Genomic DNA, 23,900 nt, shown 5'->3' with positions numbered 1-23,900 from the left:
TTAAACTAGGGGATACAGAGGCAAGATGACAAACGGAGGCTTTGCCAAAACCCACTTCACAGTGAGTCTCAGGGGTCTGCACCTGTGACCATTTCTCCATTCCCTGAGTACTTAATTGGGATTAATACACTCAGCAGGTGGTAAAAACCTCACGTTAGTTTCTTAATCTTTAAAGAAAGATCCATAATGATAGGAAGACCGAGTGGAAGGATCTCAAATTGCACATACACCCCCAAACAAGAGAGTAAATTAGAAGTAATTCTGCACTCTGTGGTGAATGTCAGAGATTAGCACCACCCTAAAAGGTTTAAAGAATGCAGAGGTGGTGGTCTCCATGGTATCCCTATTTTATTCACCACACTGGCCACTGCAAAAATTAAAATAAAAAAAAAGATAGATCATGGTGTGTGATTGTGTCCTACCATAAACAAATGATAGCTTCAGTTGCAACTTCTGTGCCAGATGTAGTATCTTTACTAAAATTCACCGAGATAACCTCTGGCACTTGGTGTGCAACACTTGTCTGACAAATACGTTTCCCTTTTTCCCCAGTCATTTTCAGGAGGGATGTTCGGAGCAGTTTGCATTTACTTGGAACAGACAGCAGTATACACTTGTGGTCTTGCCTCAGGGCTGTTACCTTTCCTACTCTGTCACAGGGTAGTTCCTGCCATTCCTCAGAACATCGTACTGGTTGTGTATGTAAAAGATATGTTAATCAGACCTGAGGAAGAAGAAGTGGCAGGTAACCCGGACGCCCCTAAGACAGATGCGTGAGAGGGTGAGAGATGAACAGATTCAAGGGTCTGACTCGACAGTTAAGGTTTTAGGGTTCAGTGACCTAGGACATGCAAAGACATACCCCCCCAAAGTAATGGACAAGTAATTGTACCTTGCACCTCTTACTATCACAGAAGAGTCGCTCAGTAGACCTCTTTGGATTTGGAGACGGCATATATCTCACATGGGAATACTGCTCCAGTGCATTGATTCTGGGGATGCTGCTCCAAGATATTATATTTATCAGATGCCATGTGATAGAAGTGTTCATAGGAGATGAAGATGCAGATGGAACCTTTGGCAGGCCCCAGTAGGAGCTTTTAGTGCAAACTCCTAGGATTCTGGAGTAAGGGCATGTGCAGCAAGGAACTATTCAGTATGTGACAACCAATGCCTGGCGTGCTACTGGGTTCTAGTGGTTACTGAGCAGTTGACCATGGGGGATCTACTGACCATGTGGCCAGAGCCATGTAAGTTGTATACTGTCAGATCTACCAAGCTATAAAGTTGGGCAGGTGCAACAGCAATCCATTGCAGATTGGAAATAGAACATTCAGGATTAGACCTGAGCAGGACCGGAGGTCACAGATAAATTACAGAAGCAAGCCCAGACCCCCCGGGTTGGCACCTCTGTTTGCACTGGAGCCTCTCCCTCAGCTCACACCTTTGAACTCGGGGGTCCTTGTGACCAGATGACAGAGGAGGAAAGAACTTGGGTCCGGTGTATGGACAGGTTGGCACAATAGGTTGGTAGAAAACAAAATGCACTCCTGCTGCAATACAGCCCCACTCAGGGGCTCCTGAAGGGTGGTGGTAATGGGACTTTTTCCCAGGGGCAGAACTTCAAGCAGTATATTGAGTCATCAACTTGGTGCAGAAAGAGAGGTGACCGAGGTTAGGACTCCAGGGCGGTAGTGAACGGTTTGGCTAATTGCTCAGGGACCTGCAAAGAATAAGACAAAAAAAATTGCAGTTGATAAGGTCTGGGGAAGAAGCACGTGGATTGATCTTTGAGAGAAGACACAAAATATTTGGATCTCTGTCTTATTTCATTGTCTACCAGACAGTGCCCCTTGTAGAGGAGGCACTGGAAAATCAGAATAACTAACCAGTGGAAATGAGTTTACCTCGCTCCTCAGCCAACCCACAGCACGTACAGTGGGTCTGTGAATCGAGTAGCCATGGTGGCAGGGATGGAACCATGCATGGCCCAACAGCATGGCCTCCCTCTCACCAAGGCTGACCTAGGGACTACTACTAAGTGTCCAATCCATCAGAGCAGAGACTGAGTCTGAACTCTTAATATCATACCATCCCTCAAGGAGAGCACCCAGCCACATGGTTCCAGGTTGATCACATTGGCCACAGCCACCCTGGAGGGTCCATGATTCATTCCTCTATAACTTCATGGGACTGATAACATCTTTTCCTTTTCTGTCCACAGTGTCCTAGCTAGCACCAGTATCTGAGAGTTCCCAGAGTGTATGATTTATCCTTTGAGATCCCCCATAACATGATCATGGAGGAAGTGCACACAGGACCATGCTATTCACTGGTCCTACTATGTGCCATATTGCCCAGAAAGTAGCATCCTGAGAAAACGTTGGAATAACCACTTGAAGGCATAGTTATGGCATCAGCTTGAAGATGGGGTTGAGATGCTGTCCTTAAATGTATTTATATGCCTTGAGCCACTCGCCATTATTATGTGCTGTATGCCTGACAGGCAGGATACACAAGTCTGGGAACCAGGAAGTGAGTGGCCACTCTCACCTTCATTCCTGCTGACCCGCTGGGTAGATGCATGCTTCCTTCCCCCAGCTTTATGCTCTGTAGACTGGAGATCCTAGTTCCCAGAGGGTAGGAGGAGAACATTCTTACCAGAGGGCATAATAATGGTTTTACTAAACCTAAAATTATATCTTCCCCCTGGCAATGTTGGGCTCCTTATGCCAGTAGAGCAGCAGGCAAAGAAAGGAGTTCCCGGACCGGCAGGAGTAAGTGGCCCCTGCCAGCCTAGGCGAGGGGTGTCTAGAGTGGGTGGTAGAGAAGGAAGATGATGAGATTCAGTTACTGTTCGGGACCACCTACAGCAGGGGGGCCTGGGGCTTGTTCCCTGACTCCTCTTATCCTCTCCTTCTCCTTCCTCCTCCTCCTCCTCTTTCTCTTCTATTAATAAATTGTGACTTTCCACCAACTGAAGAAGCAGTGACAGAACATGAAACTTAATGCAGGTGCAAGTTTGTCTGAGCAGGTACAAGGGCTGGTGTTCCTTGCAGGGAAACTGCGCAGTATCCCTGGAGTCAGATATAACAGATGCTGCCAATGCCCTGCCCGTGTCCCTCAAAACTGTCAGTGTGTTCCCAAGACTTCCGACTACCAGCATCTGTATCGTGCTTGAGGGATCATTTCCCCGGAAATACAGACACTGACTGCACACATGCGTTCACAAGCGCCAGGGAATTAAACACCACTGGGGAGCGGCCTCAACACTCAAAGCTGGAGTACACCTATCCCTTGCCCTGGGGGCGAGATACTTCTGAGGCACGTGCTTTGTACCATTTCTCAGAGTTTCTGTGCAAGATAAATGTTCGATTGCCCCTGTAATAATCACGCACACTTATGGGGCTGCCTTTTCTCCTCTATGTCACTTTCCCACTTCCCTGTTAGTGTCACTTGTATGCCCCAAATAAACTATTTTCCGCTCCATTCCTTATCTCAAAGTCAGCTCTCAAAGTTAGCACCCATGCTAAGACACATGTGGTTTAAGACTGTGCGTTGAGAAGCACTGATTTAGAGAGTGAACTCATTTCTATTTTTGAAAAATCTCTCTCTCTCTCCCCACTCCTCCTTTCTCCCCCTTCCTTCCTCCTCTCCCCACCAACCCCGAGTGTTCGGGTGTGTGCAGGCACATATATAATATGTGAAAAACATCTTTAAGGATATAATCCAAGTATTAGCGATATTTCTTTCTGGGTGGTAGAATCATGAATATTTCAAATTTCTTCTTAGTTTTCTCCTCTATTTTGTTTTTCTACAGCAGCAACTGTGTATCAGAAACCATTTTTAATTGGCAATTAGGAGATTATTAGCGAGCTCGGTGGAGTGATCGGGGCCAGAGCCAGGCTGTGGTGGGTTGACGATGGCAGGGGAAGCTGTGCAGACGCCTCTCTCGAGAAGCTGGGCCAGAGAAAGGCAAGAAATGCAAGGGCAGCTGAAGGTGGGAACTGTAGAGCATCATGTTGAAAGAAACTTGAACATGTTTACAGGCCACGGAAAAGCAGCCAACGACAAAGAAGGAGACAAAAACCCAGAGTCAAGAGGGGGATAATTGAAGGTGTCAGGGCCCAGGGGAGGCCCGAGGGGATTAGACCTGGGCCCAGGTGGAGGAATCAGTTTCAAGCAGAAGGCAGGCTTCATCCTCTGGGACCAGGCGACAGGGGGTGAGGATGAAGAAAGTTAGAAATGCATTTCCTCCATCCATGTGTTTATTTTACACTCTGCCCCATTTCTCAGAGGACTCGCGGCTCTTCTCTACACAAATTGACAGGTTGAAGGGACTGGAGGTTGAGAAGTCCCCTGGAAAGGCTCTGCTTTCTCCACGGAGGGAGGCAAGGTCCCTCCCTCCAGATGGAGCAGGAGTGTCTCTGGGGGGGTTAGAGGAGTCAGGCAGAGGTTTGGAATGGCGGGAAGCTCCGAGAAGGGGAGCCCAGCTGGACCATTTAGAAAGTCTCCTGGATGGGGCCGACCACCCAGATATGGCCCAGCTCCAGGCTGCACAACTGTGGGAGCTTCTCCAGCAGCTCGAGGTGGAGAAGCCGGTGTTGCTACTTGCTCTGGCTTTAGGTAAGTCACTTCCCCACTCTGAGCTGCAGATTCCTCATCTGCCAATGGGGAGAGAAATGTCAAGTCTAGAGGCTGTTGTGAGGATCAAATAAAATAATGACCGTGAAGCACCCAGCACAGGGGAGCTGCTTAAAGAATGTTTGTTCTCCTGCCCTCTCCTTCAAGTGGGCTTGAGTGAATATAACCTGGATGGAAAGGGATGTGGGTGTTGGTACTTTGTATAGGTCGATACTGTTACAACTGCTTTTTTTTTTTTTTTTTTTTATTTGAGACAGGGTCTTGCTTTGTCACCCCAGCTGGAGTGCAGTTACACAATCATAGCTCACTGCAGCCTTGAACTTCTGGGATCAGGTGATCTTCCTGCCTCAGCCTCCTGAGTAGCTCGGTCTACAGGCATGTGCCAGCATGCCTGGCTAATTTTTAAGTTTTTTGTAGAGACTCAGTCTCACTATGTTGCCTAGGCTGCTCTTAAACTCCTGGCCTCAGGCGATCCTCCTGACTTGGCCTCCTAAAGTGCTGGTATTACAGGTGTGAGCCACCACACCTGGCCTGTTACAACAATTCTAAATATGGTTGACTATGATTATTCAGAGTAGTTATTATGTCCTATAAAGTCACTGCAAAACTGAATTAGCAAATACTGAATCATTGCCTCTAGAGAAGATACAACATCAGGTTCCTGTGAGTCTCTGGCCACATTTTCAGCAATTGATCAATATACAACCTTGTTTTATATGTGTTTCTGTTTAAAGACACCTAACTACACACACATAAGTAGTTGATTCATTAACATTGAATCATGGCCAATGGTATAGTAACTCATGTGTGAACAAAACTTATCTAACACACATATTTTCTCCCTAAGGCACATCATAGCCTTCTTGCACTTAGGAACACTAGATAGCTCTTCAGCACAATGCTTGGGGGTCTTTTTAAATAGCAAAATCACCAACAGAAAGCACAAAAACAAGAAAAATGTGGCCCTAAATAGGTCACTGAAAGGATACTTGTTTACACTATTAGGGGTGAAACAGGAAAGCAGAGTGTCACCTTGTTCAACCTCAGCTGGGAACATACACGTGGGCAACTCAAAATCTTCATCTCTCTGTGTAAACATATGTCCACAATAACTGCAAACGTACCTCAAGTATTGCTTTGAGGGTTACAAATAAATGTTATAAGGAGGTAAATTTGCAAATATGGAATCCAGGAATAATGAGGATCAACTGTATCTTTATTTTTTCTGATTACAAAATTAATATAATAAACAGAGCAATCTGGTGTAAAAGTTAATGTCCCCCCATAATCCCACCCCATAGATGAACACAGTTAGAATTGCTATCTAGTTCTACAGAATTTATGTTATACAAGTGATGCCTACATACATGTGGAAGTCTGTGTGTGTTTGTGTCTATGTGTGTTTGGGTCTTTCTTTCTTTCTCTTTCACTCACAATAGTTCTTGGATAGCTTTCCAAGAAAAATTCCTAAATGTTATTTTTTAGAGTATGAATGGAAGCAGGTGGCACACACTGCAGTCAGAATCTCTAAGTCTCAGTTTACACCCCTCAACTGCATCAGGTGGGAACACAGAGATGCAGAGAGAGCAATGACTTACCAAACTTAAACATAACCAACAGTTTTTGTGTTCTGCATCTTAACTGAGATGCAGTAAGGTCAGGGGAAGAACAGCTCAAAGGGTGAAAAGACTAAAAAGTGGAAAATATTTTGAAAGATAAAAGAGACTGTGACTTTGAGCCAGAGAAAACCATATTCAATACCCTTTGGAGGTGATTGGAGCTAGATATTGAGAGGAATTTATCTACTGAAAGGATTTAGACAATAGCATAAAAGTACCAGAACCTCTTCCAAAAACAACTGTTAAATAGCATGACGAAGACTAAGCTGCTACAACAAAGAGACCAAAATGACAGTGTTTTATAGAAAATAAGTTTATTTCTCATTCTCTAGACCATGTTGGTGGGTGGCTCTACTCCATGTGTCATTCAGGAACCCAGGTTCCTTCCATATCTTTGCTCTGTCAGCCCTTCTGAAGCATTATTAAAGCTGGGTCCCTGGAACACCTGTGTTCCAACTCAAGGAAAGAGGAAATGGAGCATGGAAGAGCAAAATCCCAATGCCTTAAGGTCTATTTCTATTTTCTTACTATTCGAAACAACTTAGTCACAGAGCCTCACTCAGCTGCAAGAGCACCTGGGATGTGCAGTCTCTAGGGAACCAGACATTCCTCCAACTGCTATTCTATTACTGTAGAACAGGAGGATGGATTTTGGTGGACATCTAGCAATTTCCACCACATCTCCTTTTTCTGAGACTCAATATCTTCCTCTATAAAATAATATATACTAGTTAAGATTGCTTTGAGATTTGTATCCAATAATACACATGAGAGTGCTTAGTAAACCCTACTGTGCCAATAGGAATTTCTCATTGTGTTTTCCTCCAGACCGCCAGCTCCATGGGAGCAAGCAGCATAGTTTATTCCATCCCTTCACACAGGCCTGCCCAGAGTCAATATCAGCAAATACATGTTGAATAAATAATAAAGCCACTGTTTCATTCATCATCAAGCCTTCTTTCATTTCATTTCAAATGCTTCAATAATTTACACTCTGCCCTGTTTTTGCCTCCAAAATTGGGGTGCATGTCAATGTATCAGCTGGGATTCTTGGGGTTGTCAGGTGACAGTACACTACTCTTACATTAAACTTGCTCAGGCAGTAGGATGAACCATCTCACGTGTTCTAAAGCCCAGGCTGTTTGTCAGAGTAAAAGCTGCTCTTCCCTAGGACTCTCTTGATCCCTCCCTACCTCATGTATTCGCTGCATTCTCAGACTGGGAGCAAGATGGCTGCTGCAATTACAAGCATTGCCACCAAACACATCCCAGAAAAAAGAGCAAACTATTTATGAAAGTAAAGAGACGTTTCCAGAAGACCCCTCTCTGCCATAGGCTTCCCTCTGGTTTTTCAGGCCAGAGGTTCCCCAAACCATCATTGGCAAGAGGAATTCAACCACTGTGATGGACATAGACCAAACAGGAATCACCCTTTCCTTGGTCACACAGGGAAGGGAGACACATAAACAAAATCATGGCTCTGATCACAAGGACAAGTCGAGGAATGGCTGTTGCATGAGCAACCAATATTTTTCTGGCAGTGATGCACACACTGGGCCAGGTGAGGGTGTGATAGAGGACACATTAAAAGCAAAGAACTAAACTTAGAGCTGTTTCTTAAATTGTATGTCAATAAATTTTAACTCCAGTGAAAACATTTCTGGAGGGTGCAAACACTGGAGAGTCACCCTCAAAGCCTCCTCTCCCTCACCTCCATATCCATCACCAAATTTCATAATGTCTGTACTTGTAATACCCTGGCCTTCTCTCCTTACCCACCGTCAGGACCTCAGTTCAGGTCTTGCCTTCTGCAGGCACAATGGCAACAGCCATCTCATTGGTGCCCAGTCTTTCCTTCCTCCTGCAATCCACATCTTTGCTTCTATTACTCTGCTACACACCTTTATTGTGTACTGAGCACCGTGCTTATGCAGAAGTCGCCTCTTGGACATTGGAAAGGGTTCTTCACCTTGCTGATGGTATAACAAGCGTCTCTGAGACTTACTGAAAACCAGATTGGACCAGCTCATCCCCCTGCTTGAAAGCCCAACACCTTCAAGAAATTCTTTACTATGACACTCATCTCCCTCCACCTCATCTAAGCCCCTTCCCCACCACGCCCACAACAGTACAGAATTACTTGCACTCCCCTCAGTGTGCCCACCCCTTTCACGCCTCTATGCTTTTGCACATGCTCCCCCCTCTGCCTAGAAATCCCTTATCCCCTCTCCATCTGGCACACAAGACAAGGTCTCTTATTACCTTCTCTCTCCCTCCCTCTCCTGCTCTACGCCCCCCTTTTACATGCACGCGCGCGCGCGTAAACACACACACACAAATACAGCACTCCAGAAATATGTGCCGAATGGAGGGAACCCCCTGAGTCAGACATTAGCCATGGTTTTCCAAACTTCTCCCCCAAGCACTCCTTAAGTAAGGGAAGAGGAAATGGGACCCTAGGGTTTAGGAGTGCGAGGTCTTTGAACGTGCTCTAAGCAAGCAGGGCATTTCTCTGTGCAATAATTGTATTCTATGCAGATTACACGACATATTTGTTTTAATACAAAATATTATTTTTCCTGAACCTTCAAATTGATGATCCAGACAGATGCTCCTAGTTTATTCGTTGTCCTTTCAAATTATCTGCTGTTCCCTCTCTGTCCCGCCGCGGGGATCCTAAGCTAGACCTGGATGCTGTTCGGAGACCGGGAGAAACAGCTGGGTTTCGCTTCCCCGGTAGCAGGAGAACGGTGGGGGCAGGGCGGGGGTCAATAGGCTGGAGGCCCCGCCCCACCCCCCGCCCGCTGCGGGGGCGGAGTCGCTTGGGTCCCGCCTAGGGGGCGGGGAGGGACCCGCGGCAGCCGGCTGCTCGGATTCGGCTGGTTCCGGGTTGAGAGGCTGAGCTGGACCCGAGCTGTGGCTGCTGAACCCGCCAGGGTAAGGGGCCGCGCCGGGCTGGGGTTGGAGCGGGGATCGGCAGCTGAGCGCGCTGGCACCCCGCCTCTTCTCTGCCGGGCACAGCTGCGGTGCGGCTTGGCCTGGCTTCCCCCTCCCCCAGAATTCCCCATCCCCAGCTTCTCCCCCCTCCCCCTACCGCCCCCCTCCCGGGATTTCGACCCCCTCAGGGCCTCCGCCCCCTTTTGGATCCCCCTCTCCCAGCTGCCGTCCCTTCGGACTGTCCCGCCCCCTAGAACCTCCTCGTCTGGAGCCCCTAGCCTCCGGCACCCATCGCTCTGGGTTACCCGCCACCTCGAGACTGCCCTCCTGAGCGCTCATCCCGGGTCGTTGCTACCCTGCGCCCCTTCCTCTCATTACCCTCCTCCCGGCAGCACCCCCTTCCTTCTCCGCTAGCTCCGATCCTGCCTGTGCGGGCCTCGTCCCCTCGCCCGTGGCTCGGTGCTGCCCCCGACAGCGCCGCGCTCTCAGCCGCCCCTGCCTCGCAGGCCCCCTCTCCGCCGCCCCTGGCGCCATGGCGTGCAGCCTCAAGGACGAGCTGCTCTGCTCCATCTGCCTGAGCATCTACCAGGACCCGGTGAGCCTGGGCTGCGAGCACTACTTCTGCCGCCGCTGCATCACCGAGCACTGGGTGCGGCAGGAGGCGCAGGGCGCCCGCGACTGCCCCGAGTGCCGGCGCACGTTCGCCGAGCCCGCGCTCGCGCCCAGCCTCAAGCTGGCCAACATCGTGGAGCGCTACAGCGCCTTCCCGCTGGACGCCATCCTCAGTGCGCGCCGCGCCGCGCGACCCTGCCAGGCGCACGACAAGGTCAAGCTCTTCTGCCTCACGGACCGCGCGCTGCTCTGCTTCTTCTGCGACGAGCCCGCGCTGCACGAGCAGCACCAGGTCACCGGCATCGACGATGCCTTCGAGGAGCTGCAGGTGTGCTGCCGGGCCGGCCCGGGGCGGGGGCGGGGACGGCGGGGGGTGGGGTCAGGGCTGGACCGCGGGCAGGGCCCAGTCAGAACCGGCACGGGGCGGGGCGCCGGCAGGGTCAGGGCCCTATCAGAATTAATACAGGGCAGGGGCGGGGCGGGGCCGCGCCGAGGGGCGGGGTCTTGGGGCGGGGCCTCGGGCGGTGAGTACCCGGCGGTGTTTGAGATCGATCTGGCGCAGGGGCCGCTCCGTGGCTGGGGAGAGGGCGAGGGTGGGGCTGAGACGGCAGGGACAAGGGAGAGCAGAACTGGACCAGGTACTGGGCTGGGGCAGGGTTGTGAATGGAGCCCAGTCAGAGGTGGGCAAAGACCGGGCCACTGTCAGGGGGCGGCGCCGCGAGGATGGGTTTGTGCTGAACCGAGCAGCTGAGTGAGCTCCAGCAGGCTGGGAGACCCCCGATGGGGCGGGGCTTCGATCAGCTATGCTTCAGGACCTAGGGGGAGTACGGGGCTAGACTGTGCTGGGGAGATGAGGGTTAAACCTAAGGGAGGAGTCTAAATTAGGGTAGCAAACTGCTGAGAGGGCCTGTTAGGGTGCCAAGGGTTAGGCCAAGGTGTATGAGGGGTTAAGGCTGGGGCCAAGTCCGGATACTGTAAAGACCATTTTGGATTTAAACCAGAGTAGGGGCCAGGTTGAGAGTGACGCCAGGAGTTGAAGATTCAAGATTTGGAGAATAAGTCCCAGAAGTGAGGTGATTCAAGAAGGGGGGGCGGGTAGACCTCTAGGAGTCTCCAGGGGCTTTTGATGACCTCCTTGGCTCTGTCACCCACGTCAGGACCTTTGAAGACTAAGTGAAACAGTACATGTAAAGAAACCTGAGCATAGTTGCTCTAGGACTCTAATTGGTCTCCCTTAAACCGTCTCCTCTTCACTGACAAACTCCTACTCAACTCACAAAGCCCTGCTCGAATGTCTCTCTGAAGCCTTCCCCAAGTTCCACTGGCCAAAAAAATAGCATTAGAGGTGCAATTCCCCAAATTCCCTGTATTAATAAGTATGATGTTTTAAAAAGTGTTCGAAGAGCAGCTATATTTAGGAAATTTTGGAAATATAGTATATTTCCTATATGGGCCCCTTTGGAGGATTCTCAGTGTGCATTTGCATATTAAAGCCTTGGAGAAATTTTGTAGCAAAGAAATCCATTTAACTGTGTTTAATAAAATGGTTCCCAAGATTATTTGAGTCTAGGATCATTTTCTTAAGCTAAACCATTTAAATCCAGCAGGCCCACATTCCTGGCCTTGGGATACCAGCCTAGCACACACTTCGCCAAGGCCAGGGATAGTCTCTTATTTCTCTTATCTATGGCCCCAAAGCCTGGCAGAAGGCCTGACCCACAGTACACACCAGTAAAGGCTGAATGAATGAATGACTAACTCAAGCCTAAGCTGGCCCAGACTGTGGAGTGTTCAGAAGCAGAAGGTTTTTGACTCAAACATTTTATGAAAATGGAGTGGGATAACTTGGGAGATAATGAGTTCTCTGGCCCTCAAAATATTTAAGCAGGAGCTAAATAACTACTTCTATCTGTATTAGGGGGGGTCCCAACCCCTCCATACGTGAGCCCCTGTGAGTCGACCTACACCCAGCAGTTGCCCATGGGCCCCAGGAGAAATGGCCCATGTTCACCATTGCCCCCTCCCTGTCCCTTTCATCCTGAAAACATGACTGACCCCTTCCTGTCCAGCTCTCTGAGGACAGAGGCCCCATCAGAGGGTGAGCAAGGCCCTGGGCCTCTGGGAGCTTGCCTGTGGCCGGCATTGGCCCTCCACCCCCACAGCCCTCTGTGCTGGGCACTGCTGGTGTCCCCATCTCCCCGTCTGTGAAGTCACATGAACAGGGAGGAGGAGCGAACCTTTGACAGGATTGGGTGCCAGTTGTGAGAGTTTGAAGGGACTGTCTGAAAGCATCTGTCCAACCTCTTCATTAGATAGATGTGGAAACTGAGGTCTGGAGAGGTGATGTGACTTACCCAAAGCCACACTGCCAGACAGTGAGAGGGCCAGAGCTGGAAGGCACAGCCTGACCCAGATCCCTCCCTGTCGCTCACCCTCTCCCCACCCTAACTTTCTAGCCTCGGCTTCAGAGCCTTTGTTCTTCCTGCAAACCAGGAAATCTGAATTATTGTGCTTTGAGCTTTTGCACTCCATTCTGTGACCAGGGGAATGCAGGAGAAATTGAACATATATTTTCCACAAACATTATTGAACCACTTTCATTTTGGGGTGAAAAGAAAAACAGGACTGCCACTTGTTTACTCTGTAGCATATTGTCCTGGGTCAGACCCACTTGGGTTCCAAACCTGTGTTGGGCACTGTCTGTGTACCTTGGTGAGTCACTTCATGTAAACTCTGATGCTCAGTCTGTGAAATGGTGTCAGGATGCTCCCTTCCTACCAGGAATTGCATGAGGCTAACCTGGGATGAACCTGCTATTTGAGGTCCTGGACGCACAGTAAGGGCTGAAACCACATGCATTCCCATCCTTCCTCCTGCTTGTCAGAGCTCATGTGCCCAGATGGGTGAATGCCCAGACTTGCCTCTCGTCCTGAGAAGGAAGGCCTTGCTTCGGTGTCTCCCATAGGCTTGGCAAGGTGGTGGCAGAAAAACCTGCTGCACCCCTGGAGAGGATATGCTCCTGGGTGAGGTTCAAGCCACCTTCCATCCCCACCTGCCTCTCCCTCCTCATGGGAAAGTGGGCTCATTAGCTATTTATGCCCTGGGCACGAGGCTGAGTCCACCCCTCACATCCCCTCCTCCCCCAGCAGCTGGTGGCTGCTGGAACTCCCCTGGAGAATTACTGACTCAGAGCTGGCTGGCGGGGCCTTGGAGATCATCTGGTGTAGCGTTCACTTGACAGATGGGGAAATAGTGGAGGAGAGGGAGGGAGGAGACTTGCCTAAGGCCTCGAAGCCAGAGGAGGCCGGGCGTGCACTCAGCCTGAGTCCCCTGACACCCTACCTAGCAGTTGGCCTGGAGCTTTTACATGTATTATAAATCCCTGAGGCAGAGAGCAGAAAGATCAAAAGCTCTGGCTCTGTACTCAGGTAGCTCCAATCCTGGCTCTACCATTTACTGGCCATGTGACCTTAGGAAAGTTACTTACCATCTCTGAGCCTTGGGTCCTTCATTGATAGCGTGGAAGTAATGAGTTTAGGATTAAACAAGATGTTGTTTACAAGAATGTAGTACTGCACTTGGCATATAGGAACACTCAACAAATGACAGCTATAGTGTGTTACATCATGCTCGGCACTGTTGACATTTGGTGCTGGATAATTGTTTGTTGTGCAGGGCTGGCCTATGCACTGTAGGAAGTTTAGCAGCATCCCTGGCCTCTGCCTACTACATACCAGTAGCAAACACCACCGCCTCTTCCCCCAGTTATGACAACCAAAAATGTCTCTAAACATTGACAAATGGCTCCTGGGGTGAAAATCACCAACGACTGAGAACCCTTACCTAGAGAAATCCTACCAACTTTCCAATCCTACTCAACTCCTCTGTGAAGCCTTCCTTCCCTGATCTACCAAGCAGAATTGCTTTGTACTCCAGATTCCATTTCAGGGGTCAGATTTGTGTCCTTGGTCATGTCATTTCACATCTCTAAGCTTCCAAGTGCTCGTCTATAATATGGGACAATAGGACATTCCTGGGAAGAAGTTGTAAGGGTTAGGGATCCTCTATCAGATGCACCTACCACTGTGCCTGGCACAATAGGCACAAAATGTTTAGATATATTTATTTATTCTGATTATAAAATTAACACAAGAAGCAGAGCTGTATAACATAAAAGCTAAAGTCCCCCCATAATCCCACCCCATGGATAAACATCACTGGAATCACTATATACTTCTAAAGAATTTTTACATAATGTGCATATGCGCATGACTCTGTGTGTGTGTGTGTGTGTGTGTGTGTGTTGGTGTCTTCCTCCCCCAACCCCCACTGCTGAGTGCCTGGACCACTGAGCAAAGGGGAGCGAGGAGACCCCATCTCCAAAGGGTTTGGGGCTTCTCAGCCAAAACTCATTGATCCTTAGCTCAATGCCTGGGTCTATGCTAAGAGCTTTTCTTGTATTACCTTGTTCAGTCTTCGTAACACCCTGCCAGGCAGGTACTATTATTTGTTCCATTTACAGATGAGGAAACAGAGGCTGGAGGAATTAAGTGACTTGTTTGGTCACCAAGCTGGTCAATGGCGGGGCCTGATTTTGAAGCCAGTCTGACTGGGCCACATGCAGCCCCTGAGCACTGGGTAATTGTCTCCCGCCCACCCTGCCTGTCTTTGTTTTGAGAGCACTGGGCACAGGGCTAGGCTTGGGACAAGATCTGTCCGTGCCAGCTGACACCCTGAGGGCAGGTGGCTGGCATGTCATCGTGGTCAGGCGTGTCATCCGGCTCTCTGGCCATCTCAGGATCCTAACCCCCAGAGAGAGGATCCAGTTCAGTCTCAGCCACCCCCTCTGTGACTCATGGGAGCGTTGGAGCCTTTCCCAAGGCCTCCTTCACTCCAGTGAGGACAGCAGTGGATCAGCCTTGGACGGGAGCCCTGGCAAGCGGAATGTGGGGATCCAGAGATGCCACCCAAGGAGAGAGCAGGGGTAGGGGACTGGGTTCAAATCTTGGCTCTGGCTTCTTCCAGCAGAGGGGAAGGCATTGCCTTCTCTGCGCCCTGGTACCCAGTCTGGGAAGTGGAAGAGCGAGCAAGGCTGCCCACCTCAAGTGTAAAGAGGGAGAGAGTCACTGCCTATCCGAAGAAATGACAGATGTGAAGGCACTTTATGTTGAACCGTGGACAGCGGGATTGTCTGTGTCCTGGGGAAGCAGCCTCTGCTGTTACTTTTCCCAGGAGAGGGCAGGATTTATGTGCAAACAGCAGCCTCCACGGGGGCGAGGCTGGCTGTGGGTCAAACCCAGGGCTGGCTGCTGGCATCTCCACTTCCTTTGTCATAGGGGCACCGGGACACTTTGGTGTAGCACAGGCCACAGTGTAGAAACTCAGGACTGAAGCTGGGAGCCCCAAGATGTTTATTTTACAGGAAAAAAAAAGATCTGGTAGGGAGTGACGATGACAGAATGATGACTCTAAAAATAGTAGCCAAAGTTTGGGGGCACAAAGTAAGTTATTGGGCACTTACCACGTGCTAGGTGCTGTATTATGGGCATTTAACCCTCACAAGAGCCCTTTCTCTTTTCCGTACTCCCTGGATGGAACTGGGATCAGCACCATTCCACAGATGAAGACATTGTAGCCGAGAGATTCAGGAACTTTCCCAAGGTCACACTGCAAGTAGGAAGAAGAGCTGGAATCCATACTGGTCTTTCTGACTCAGAATTCACCCTCCTTTCCATGCTCTAACTGCCTCAGGTCCATCCAAATGTGGAGGGACCTCAGAAACCATCTGGCCAACCCTCTCCTCGCATTACGGATGGGAAACCAGCTTGCCCAAGGTTAGACCAGAGCTCTGCCCTCCTAACTCCCAGTCCAGTGGTGTTTTCACAGCATCATTTACCTTCCCGACCTTGACCTCTGCTTGGACACTCAGGGTGGATATGGATGGAGGGTTTGGAGATGGGTTCCATCCTGGGTTCAGAGATTCATTCAATCATTTCTTTGGTCTATACTCCTGCTGTGGCTACTGAAGGCCAGCCTCGTGTGAGCCCAGGAAAGAGCCACATGAGACCTGGCCCTGCCATGGTCCTGGGAGACGGGCCGTACACTGGCAGGTTGCTGTCACTGAGACTTGCCCCGTTGAGCTGAGTCCTGAAGGACGTGCTGAGTGCTTCAGGCCAGGGAGCAGAGGACAAGACGTGGTTATGAGCAGTGGGAATAAAAACGTGCGCAGCTTCCATGGCCTGGTGCAGACTGTGCCAGGAACAGGGTTCAGTGCTTGGGTAGGCAGGCACTCGCTCTCTCTTGTTCTCTCTCTCTCTCTCTCTCTCGTTTATTCCTCCTAGCACCCCTATGAGGTGGGTCTCATTGCCCCATTTTACAAACAAGGAAACTGAGGTTCAGAAACTATGCCTAAGGTCATAGAACCACTAAGCGTCACTGAAGCTGGAACTTGAACTCAGGTTATCTGAGTCTGACCCGGGACAGGCATGGGCGTGAATACACATTCAGGTGGTTTGTTGTGGCTGGAGGGGAGGCTAAGGGACAGGGAGGTAACAGTGGGAAAGTGAGGCTTGGCCAGCTCAGGAAGGGCTTCGAACGCTCACGCATGCACACACGCCGCGTACACCCTGGGAGCTTGGGCTTGATCCTGAAGATGCTGGGAGCCCAGAAGGGTTTGAGCAGATGAGTGTGGCCGGGTCAGATCTGCCGGGTCAGATGGACCGGGCACTCTGGGGCAGTGTGCAGGGTGGGCTGGAGGCACGGAGTGGCCAGGGGTTGCCAGAGACTGTGGGGCTCAGAAGTGCACAGTGAGGGTTGGGGCTTGAAGATACGGAAGGATTCGGGGGCTGTCAGGAGGAGGAGGAGCATCTGGGTTCTAAGCACAGATGCAGGATTGAGGGAAGGTAAGTTCAATTTGCCGTGCCCAGATTTTGGGCATCCTTGGGCCAGAGGGGGAAAGAGAGGGCAGTACTGGGCATGGAGAAGAGGAGAGGCTTGAGCACCTACTGGGCACCAGCACCACACTGGGCCCTGGCCTAGGTGCCATCTCATTTAGCCCTCACCACAACCCTGTGAAGGGGCTCTTATCCCCCTTTCACGATGAGGCTCGAGGAGGGGGCCCCGAGAGGGGAAGAAGTGATTTTCCCAAGGTCATGCAGTCAGGCTTTGAACTCAGGCTCCTCTGACTCCAGAGTTCGTGCTGTCTCCATCAGGACAAGAAGGGTCCCTGAAGCCAGAGCGGAGGTGGCTTTCCACAGCAGCTTTGTCCCCTGGGTTGGGGAGAGGGGTAGCCTCAAAGGAGGGGAGGTCTGGCCTTGGGGTCCTGGCCTCTTCAAACCAGTGGGAGCCCCAGAGCCTGGCAGCTGATGTATCTGCATCACTGTGTGCTCAGGGCTGCACCAGCCCTGACTCCTTCCAGCGGTAGGGCAGAGGGTTGCGGCTGTGTCCTCCCCAGTCCCCTCATCCTGCCTTGCCCCAGCTCTGAGGGGGCCCTGCAGAGTTCAGTTCTCCCACGCTGACATTCAAGGCCTCCTCCGACACCCACCCCTGCCCCAGCTAGCCCCGACTGGCCTTTCCAGCTTGTGACCCCACCCACCTGTCACACGCCTGGCTGCGGCCATCCCTGACTGCCCCACTTCCTGCACACACCAGGTGTGCCTCTGCCTGACTAGTTCTCCCCACCTGCAGTGCCCTGGCCCCCCCTGGAGACTCGCAGGAGCCCTGCCCATCGTCTTCCCTCGCTTCCGTCAGAAATAAACTCTGTCCTGAAGCTCCCCGGTTCTGAGTCCCTATTTCACAAATAATTACTATGGTGATAATGACAACAACTAAGGTGGATTGAGCTCACCCTGTGCATCATGTCAGGTCATGAATTAAGTCATTTAATCCTCACAGCAGCCCTATGGGGCAAGTGCTGTTATAGCCTCACTTTACAGATTTGGAAACTGAGGTGGAGAGAGGGTGTCACAAATACAGCCAGGTGGTGACAGCGGCACTGTATCCTAGGCAGGCCCTCCATGTTTATCCTGTTCTCCCTTGTATTCTGCCTACTTGAGTCTCTGCCCCTGTGACTAACTGCAAACTCTTCGAGGCCAAGGACTGTGTCTACAGCCCTGGAGTGGCCAGCGCAAGGCCTGACCCTCAGTGAGTGCTCAGAAATCACTGCGTTGAACTGAACAGGAGGCAGAGAGGTTTTTGGAGTCGCTGAGAGCCTCACCTATGCCGCTTACTAGCTGTGTGACCTTAGGCAAGGTGCCTAACCTCTCTGAGCCTCAGTCTCCCCCTGTGAGATGGAGGCAATAAAGGCACTATCTTGTGGATTGTGAGAATGAGGTGACCAGATGCCTGGGAAATTCAAACCCAAACCACACCCAGCCCCTCTGGTCCTGGGCCTCTGCCGTCATCAGTGTCCTTCCTCCGGGTTAGCTCTATTACTTGGGAGTTTATCAACGGGTTCCTGTTTCCTGTCTGACCTCTCTCTGCTGGGAGTAAAATTTCCAGTGTGTTCTCCTCCGTCAAGTGGTGTGGCTGTGGGCCAGCAGGTCCCTTTCCTTGGGCCTGTGTTCCCTATTCTGGCAATTCAAGGGCTTGGACCAGATGGTCCCTCCTGCCCTGTCCTGCTCTGGCCATCTGAGGAGGTGGGGGCGGGGGACACCTGGACATAGTGAGGGGTGAGGACCTGAAGAAGTGACTGGGGAGCCTCACATGGGACGTGGTGACCGCTCCATCTCCCGAGCACCCAGTGTGTGCCAGGCTTTGTGCCCTGCGAGGCTAAACCCAACCCTGGGAGGGACAATTACACCATTTCATAGACGAGAGACTGGGCATGGAGAGGCTAGGTGACATCACAGGGTCACACAGCTAGTGGGTGGCAGAGCCAGCCTGTCTGACCCCAGGCCTGGAAGGAGACAAGTGTGGAGGGGGGATGACACAGAGCTCAGGCTGCCTCCCAAGTCCTGCCTTGTGGGTTCCAGGGTTTGGTTTGCCTAAGTTAGCTGTTCCCTTGGGCTCTGCACCTGGCCCGCCTAGGGGGAGCTGCCTGCCCGGGGCCCTCTCTCCCCTCCACCCTTTCAGAGGTGAGCTCCGACCCAGCCCAGCCTCTTCCCTGGGCAGGTTCATCCCACAAACTCTTACAGAGGCTGCTGTGCCTGGGCCTGCCCTCGATACTGAGAGTGTGAAACTCTCCCTCACTGCCCCTGCCCTCAAGGGCCCACAGTCTAGTAGGGGAGACTGACAGATAACCTTGCAGTTAAAGTGCAGTGTGTGCCACCAGGGTACAAGTGTAGGGCACTGTGCGCACAGAGGAGTATCTGATGACAGCGTGGGGAGTTTGGGATATGGATTTCCAGGGGAGGTGACATTTGATCTGGGTCTTCAGAGATGCGTAGGAGTCCAACAAGTGGGGAAGAACGTGTGGGTGAGCATTCTGGCCAGAGGGCACAGCATAAGCAGAGGCCCGGAGGAGAGCGCTGCAGGATGCTTAGTGCGTCTAGAGCAGCGCCGTCCACTAGAACTCTCTGGGGTAATGCAGAGTTCTGCATCCGCACTGTCTGATACAGTAGCCACTAGGCGCATGTGGCTATCGAGCACTTGAAATGTGGCCAGTGCAACCAAGGAGCTGAATTTTCAATTTTATTTAATTTTAATTAATTGTAACGTAAATATCCATATGTGACTGATGGTTCCCGTATTAGACAGCACAAGTCTGGACACAGAGGCTGGCACACACTGGGTGCTCGGGAGATGGAGCGGTCACCGAGTCCCATGTGAGGCTCCCTAGTCACTTCTTCAGGTCCTCAGCCCTCATTATGTCCAGGCATCCCCCGCCCCGGCCTCCTCAGGCAGGACTGGAGGGGAAGCTTGGGGCCAGTGGCAAAGAGCTTTGAATGCCGCCCTAAGGTTGTGTGCCTTTCTTCCTGGACAACATGGAAATCCTGCAGGGGGGTATCAGGCAGGAAGCCTTTGCTCTTTAGAATTGCCCTCTGCAGCTGCCGTATGGGGCACTTGGAGCAGCAGGAGGGCACAGAGGCTCCGGGGAAGGGAGACTGGGGCAGCAGTCCAGAAAAGAAGTGATGAACCAGGGGCAGTGGGTGCGGAGAGGAGAGAAAAAATTCCGGAGCAAACCTGATGACTGGGCGGACTGGTTTGGGGGCAGTGGGCGTCCAGGATGACTCCCAGGTTTCTGGCTTGGATGGCAGTGGGGGGTTGGGGGTGCACTTCACCAAGACGGGAAACATGGGAGGAGGAGATTTGGGGTCCCCTAACACTACCCCAGTATTCACTGTGATGTAAGTGTCTGTGTCTCTGTCTCCTCAACTCATGTGCACCTTGTGGCATCATGGGTTGGAACTTGTCCCTCATCCCTCTCCCCATGCCTGACAGCACAGCACTCGGGGCCCAGCACATGTTTGTGGAATGGGCCAGTAAGTGTTCCGTTGCTCCCAGGGTCCAGGAGGAAGGAGCAAGGCCAGCTGTTCTTGTTCCCTGACTCCAAAATCAGAGAGGAATTTGTCCAAGTCCCTCGGGTGCCCTGAGCAATGTGAGGAACGTGGCCTCCAGGGCGATTTCTCAGAAAGGCTGAAGAGCTGCCTGGGTGGCTGGGTCCTACATAGAGCCACAGGGACCACCAAGGGGGAGAATCCTAGCACTCGGCCCATCTCCTCAAACATCTGCATCTCAGCCACACCGTGTCCCAAGCTGCACGGCCCCAGGCCTGTCGGGAGGACGTGAGGAGTGATCCTTCTGCACTCTTAGGCAAAGAGATTCATCTGCTGCAAGGACTCAGCAGCGCGTGAATCCATTAGGAATGACTTTCAGCTGTTAATAACAGAGCTGACTAAAGTAGCTGAAATTAGATGGGGGTGCGTTTCTCTCCCATGTAAAGCAAGTCTATAGGAAAGGACGCCAGGCGGGATGCGCTAGAGGCGGCGGCACCAGCTCAGAGAGCTGACTGCGCACATTTCTTCCCAACTCTGTGTCCGGTTACCTTCAGTAAGAGCTTGAAATCTACCTTGCATTTACACCACGGAAATTGGCAATTGACACTTATGGGGGCTTTTTTCCCTCCAGAGAGCCATCTTCCTAGCATGTCACTGAGTCTAGTGATGGTGTGGCAGCCCCACAGTCATCTGGGGACCCAGGTTCCTCTGCCTTCTGCTCTTCTGGTTTCAGCTTGTGCCTTCCGTCTTCACAGTTGCTTCGTGGCCTGAGATGGCTGCTGGAGTTCCAGCCATTGTGTCTGTGCAACTCTCTGCTGGCAGAACAAGCCGCTCCCGTTTTTCTGTCTTCCGATGTTTTCATGGCTGGCTCTTCTCATCCTTCAGCTGTCATCTCTGGTGTCACCTCCTCAGAGAAGCCTTCCCTGACCACCCTACTGAAAGCCCCTACCCCACCCCCCACCCATCCCACACTGCTCTATTTTCTCTAGGGCACACACCATATTGGTAATTATCTCACACTTTTATTATTTTCCTTGCTTGTTGTCTGTTTTCCCCACTAGACTAGTCCCTATGGGCAGGGACTGTGTCCATCTTGGTCTCTGCTGTATCCCAGTGCCTCAGTAGTGCCCATATGTAGTAACTGCTCAATAAATATTTGTTCACTGACTAAGCAATAGTAAGCCAAGATAATTTTGTTTTCTGCATTCTTCCCTTGGCATGTCATCATGCCCATTTTCCCATGTTGCTACCTGGTCTGTCAAATTAATCGAACCAGACATTTTCTGAGGACCCTCCCTGGTCTGACCAGCTGAATGAGTGGGAGGGAGGGGAATGTGAACAGGTAGGTCAGCCTCCTGGGCACCACTCACAGCCCTGGCCGACTGGGGAACTCAGAGGCTATTTCCAGGAAATTAATGCACATGGCAGGCTTCCTGCTTCCTTGAACCCCGTCTCAGTGCCAGGCTGGGTGTGGGGCATAAGAGAGGGAGCAGTGAGGGCTGCCCTGGAAGACTTATAGGCTAATATGGGGATGGAAGAGGGACAGACAGGAGAACTAGCTATGATCCCATGGGCTAGATTCCCCATAAGTGCCGGCAACTGGACCCTGTGCTGGGAGCACCCACCTCCACATCCCATTTGTCATGGGCCAGATAATTACTGAGGCTCTGCCGCATGCTGGGCCCTGTTCCAGACACTGGGGACACAGCTGGGAACACGCCAGACAAGATTCCTGCCCTCGTGAAACTCGCATGCTAAGGAGGGAGACTCACCATAACTACAGGCCGGTAAGCGAGTCGGGTCATTTCCGACAGCGGAAGGTGCTGTGAAGACCATGAACCAAGGTGTGTGACAGGGTGTAAGGAGGTGCCGCTGTACCTGGGGTGCTCAGGCAAGACTCTTCAGGGAGGTGGCATCTGAGTTGATGAGCTAATGATACAAAGGCGTCGCTGTGAGAAACTCTTGAGAGTGGAGGGCGCCCGCCAGAGGAGATGGCAAGTGCAAAGTCTTAAGGCTGGAACAAGCTGAGCCTGGTGGAGGGACAGGGAGAAGGCCACTCCAGCTGGGTGAGAGTGAGCGGGGAGGATGCAGGAGACAGAGGTGGGCCTAGGGTGAGGGAGGCCAAAGATTGAAGCAGGTGCCGAAAACTCAGTGGTCAAGATGAGTAGTATTTGATGCAATATTTCTTAAATCAAAATTAATGCAAAAAATCCATGATGAATAAAATAGGAAAATTTTATCAAGTTCACTAGCGGTGCCCTGCGAAACCATACTGGAACCTGAGGCAAGGGGAAAAACCAATCAGTAATACCGATCCTGCTTTTATGTAAAATGTTATCCTGTCTGTGGTGGATTTGTTGTTCACCACGGCTGTCACAGTTGTAGAAAACATATCGCCTGGCGTCACGATGATGATCTCCAGAGCCAGGCTTTACCCTTCCGTGCGTAACTGTGTGCTTTGGTGCCGGTTCCTTGACCTCCCTGTACCTTTCTCTCCGTCGGAAAGTGGGGATAATAATAGCGCCTCCCTTAGGGTGACTTGGAGGCTCCAATTAATTCATGCGAGCAGAGGGCTGAGAGCAGCGCCTACCCACTGTGAGCGCTCGAGGACGTCGGCGGTTATCTGCAGCGTGGACTGGGTACAGTCTCAGATGGCATCGGAGGATTCTAAGCAGGGAGCCAGCGGCCAAGTCGGGGCGGGTAGGGGGTGTATGTGGAGGGTGATTGTGACAGGGACACCGGAAGCTCCTAGGATGACCAGAGAGAAGGCTGTTGCAAAGATCCAGATGAAAGATGGGGACGGGCCCTGGGGGGTACTTAAGAGGCAGACCCTACAGGACTCGGTGGTGGCTGAAGTGTGACGGGAGGCAAGCGTTGGGGGGCGGGGGACAGAGGCAGGATAACCCCCGCCCCCCGCCTCCCGCCTCCCCCAGGCTCCTCGTCACCACGGGATGCCTGGGCCAGGTGTGGCCCGCGCCCCATCCCAGCGCCGTGTGTGTTTCAGAGGGAGCTGAAGGAGCAGCTTCAGGCCCTTCAGGACAGCGAGCGGGAGCACACGGAGGCGCTGCAGCTGCTCAAGCGACAGCTGGCGGAGACCAAGGTGAGGCTGGCCCGGTCGCGGGGGCGGGGCCGGCAGGGATGGGGCGGGGCCAGCAGGGATGGGGCGGGGCTTCGAGGGACCAGACCTGGCGTGAAGGGGCAGAGGGGGGGCCCAGGGTGGGGCTTCCAGGAAGGTAAACGGGGCGGGATCCACCCCAAGAGGACTGAGGGCGAGGATTTGGGTGGTGCCTGGGTTCAGGATGGGGCCATTTCTCCCTTCCCACTTTGTGTGGACGTTAGGGTGGGACCAGGGACTCTCCAGAAACCCCTGGCGTCCTGAAGGACTGGGAGAATGTACCCCGTCTCTTTTTCCCTCTCCCCTTATTCAAAACACCGCTTGTCAGAGGAGCCAATCCTGAGCATGTCCCATCGAAGCCCTTCTGACGGTTTGTGGCCCAGTCCTGGTATCATCCCCGCTTAGGCCTAGGCCATGACAAGTAGGGCCAGACCCTGCTGTCTTTGGCTACAGTGGTTTGTGGGGGAAAAACCCTTTTTCCTTGACCTGAGAGGAAGGAAGGACATGGTTTCTGCCGCCGCTAACCCACGGTGTGAC

At 51.9% G+C, this 23,900-nt stretch overlaps 1 protein-coding gene across 1 annotated transcript in view; it reads left to right on the top strand.

The window, feature by feature from the left end:
- Positions 1-9,732: 9,732 nt before the first annotated feature.
- The window catches only part of TRIM62 (tripartite motif containing 62), a 30,080-nt gene continuing 15,912 nt past the window's right edge, over positions 9,733-23,900 (top strand). The window contains exons 1-2 of the mRNA XM_069477640.1: positions 9,733-10,140; positions 23,253-23,348. Coding sequence (XP_069333741.1) covers positions 9,733-10,140; positions 23,253-23,348 — 504 coding nt within the window. The remainder of the gene's footprint in view (positions 10,141-23,252; positions 23,349-23,900) is intronic.

This window comes from Eulemur rufifrons, chromosome 8 (assembly GCF_041146395.1).
Source record: "Eulemur rufifrons isolate Redbay chromosome 8, OSU_ERuf_1, whole genome shotgun sequence".
In the NCBI taxonomy this organism is placed as follows: Eukaryota; Metazoa; Chordata; class Mammalia; order Primates; family Lemuridae; genus Eulemur; species Eulemur rufifrons.
This window is presented reverse-complemented; position numbering and strand designations above follow the sequence as displayed.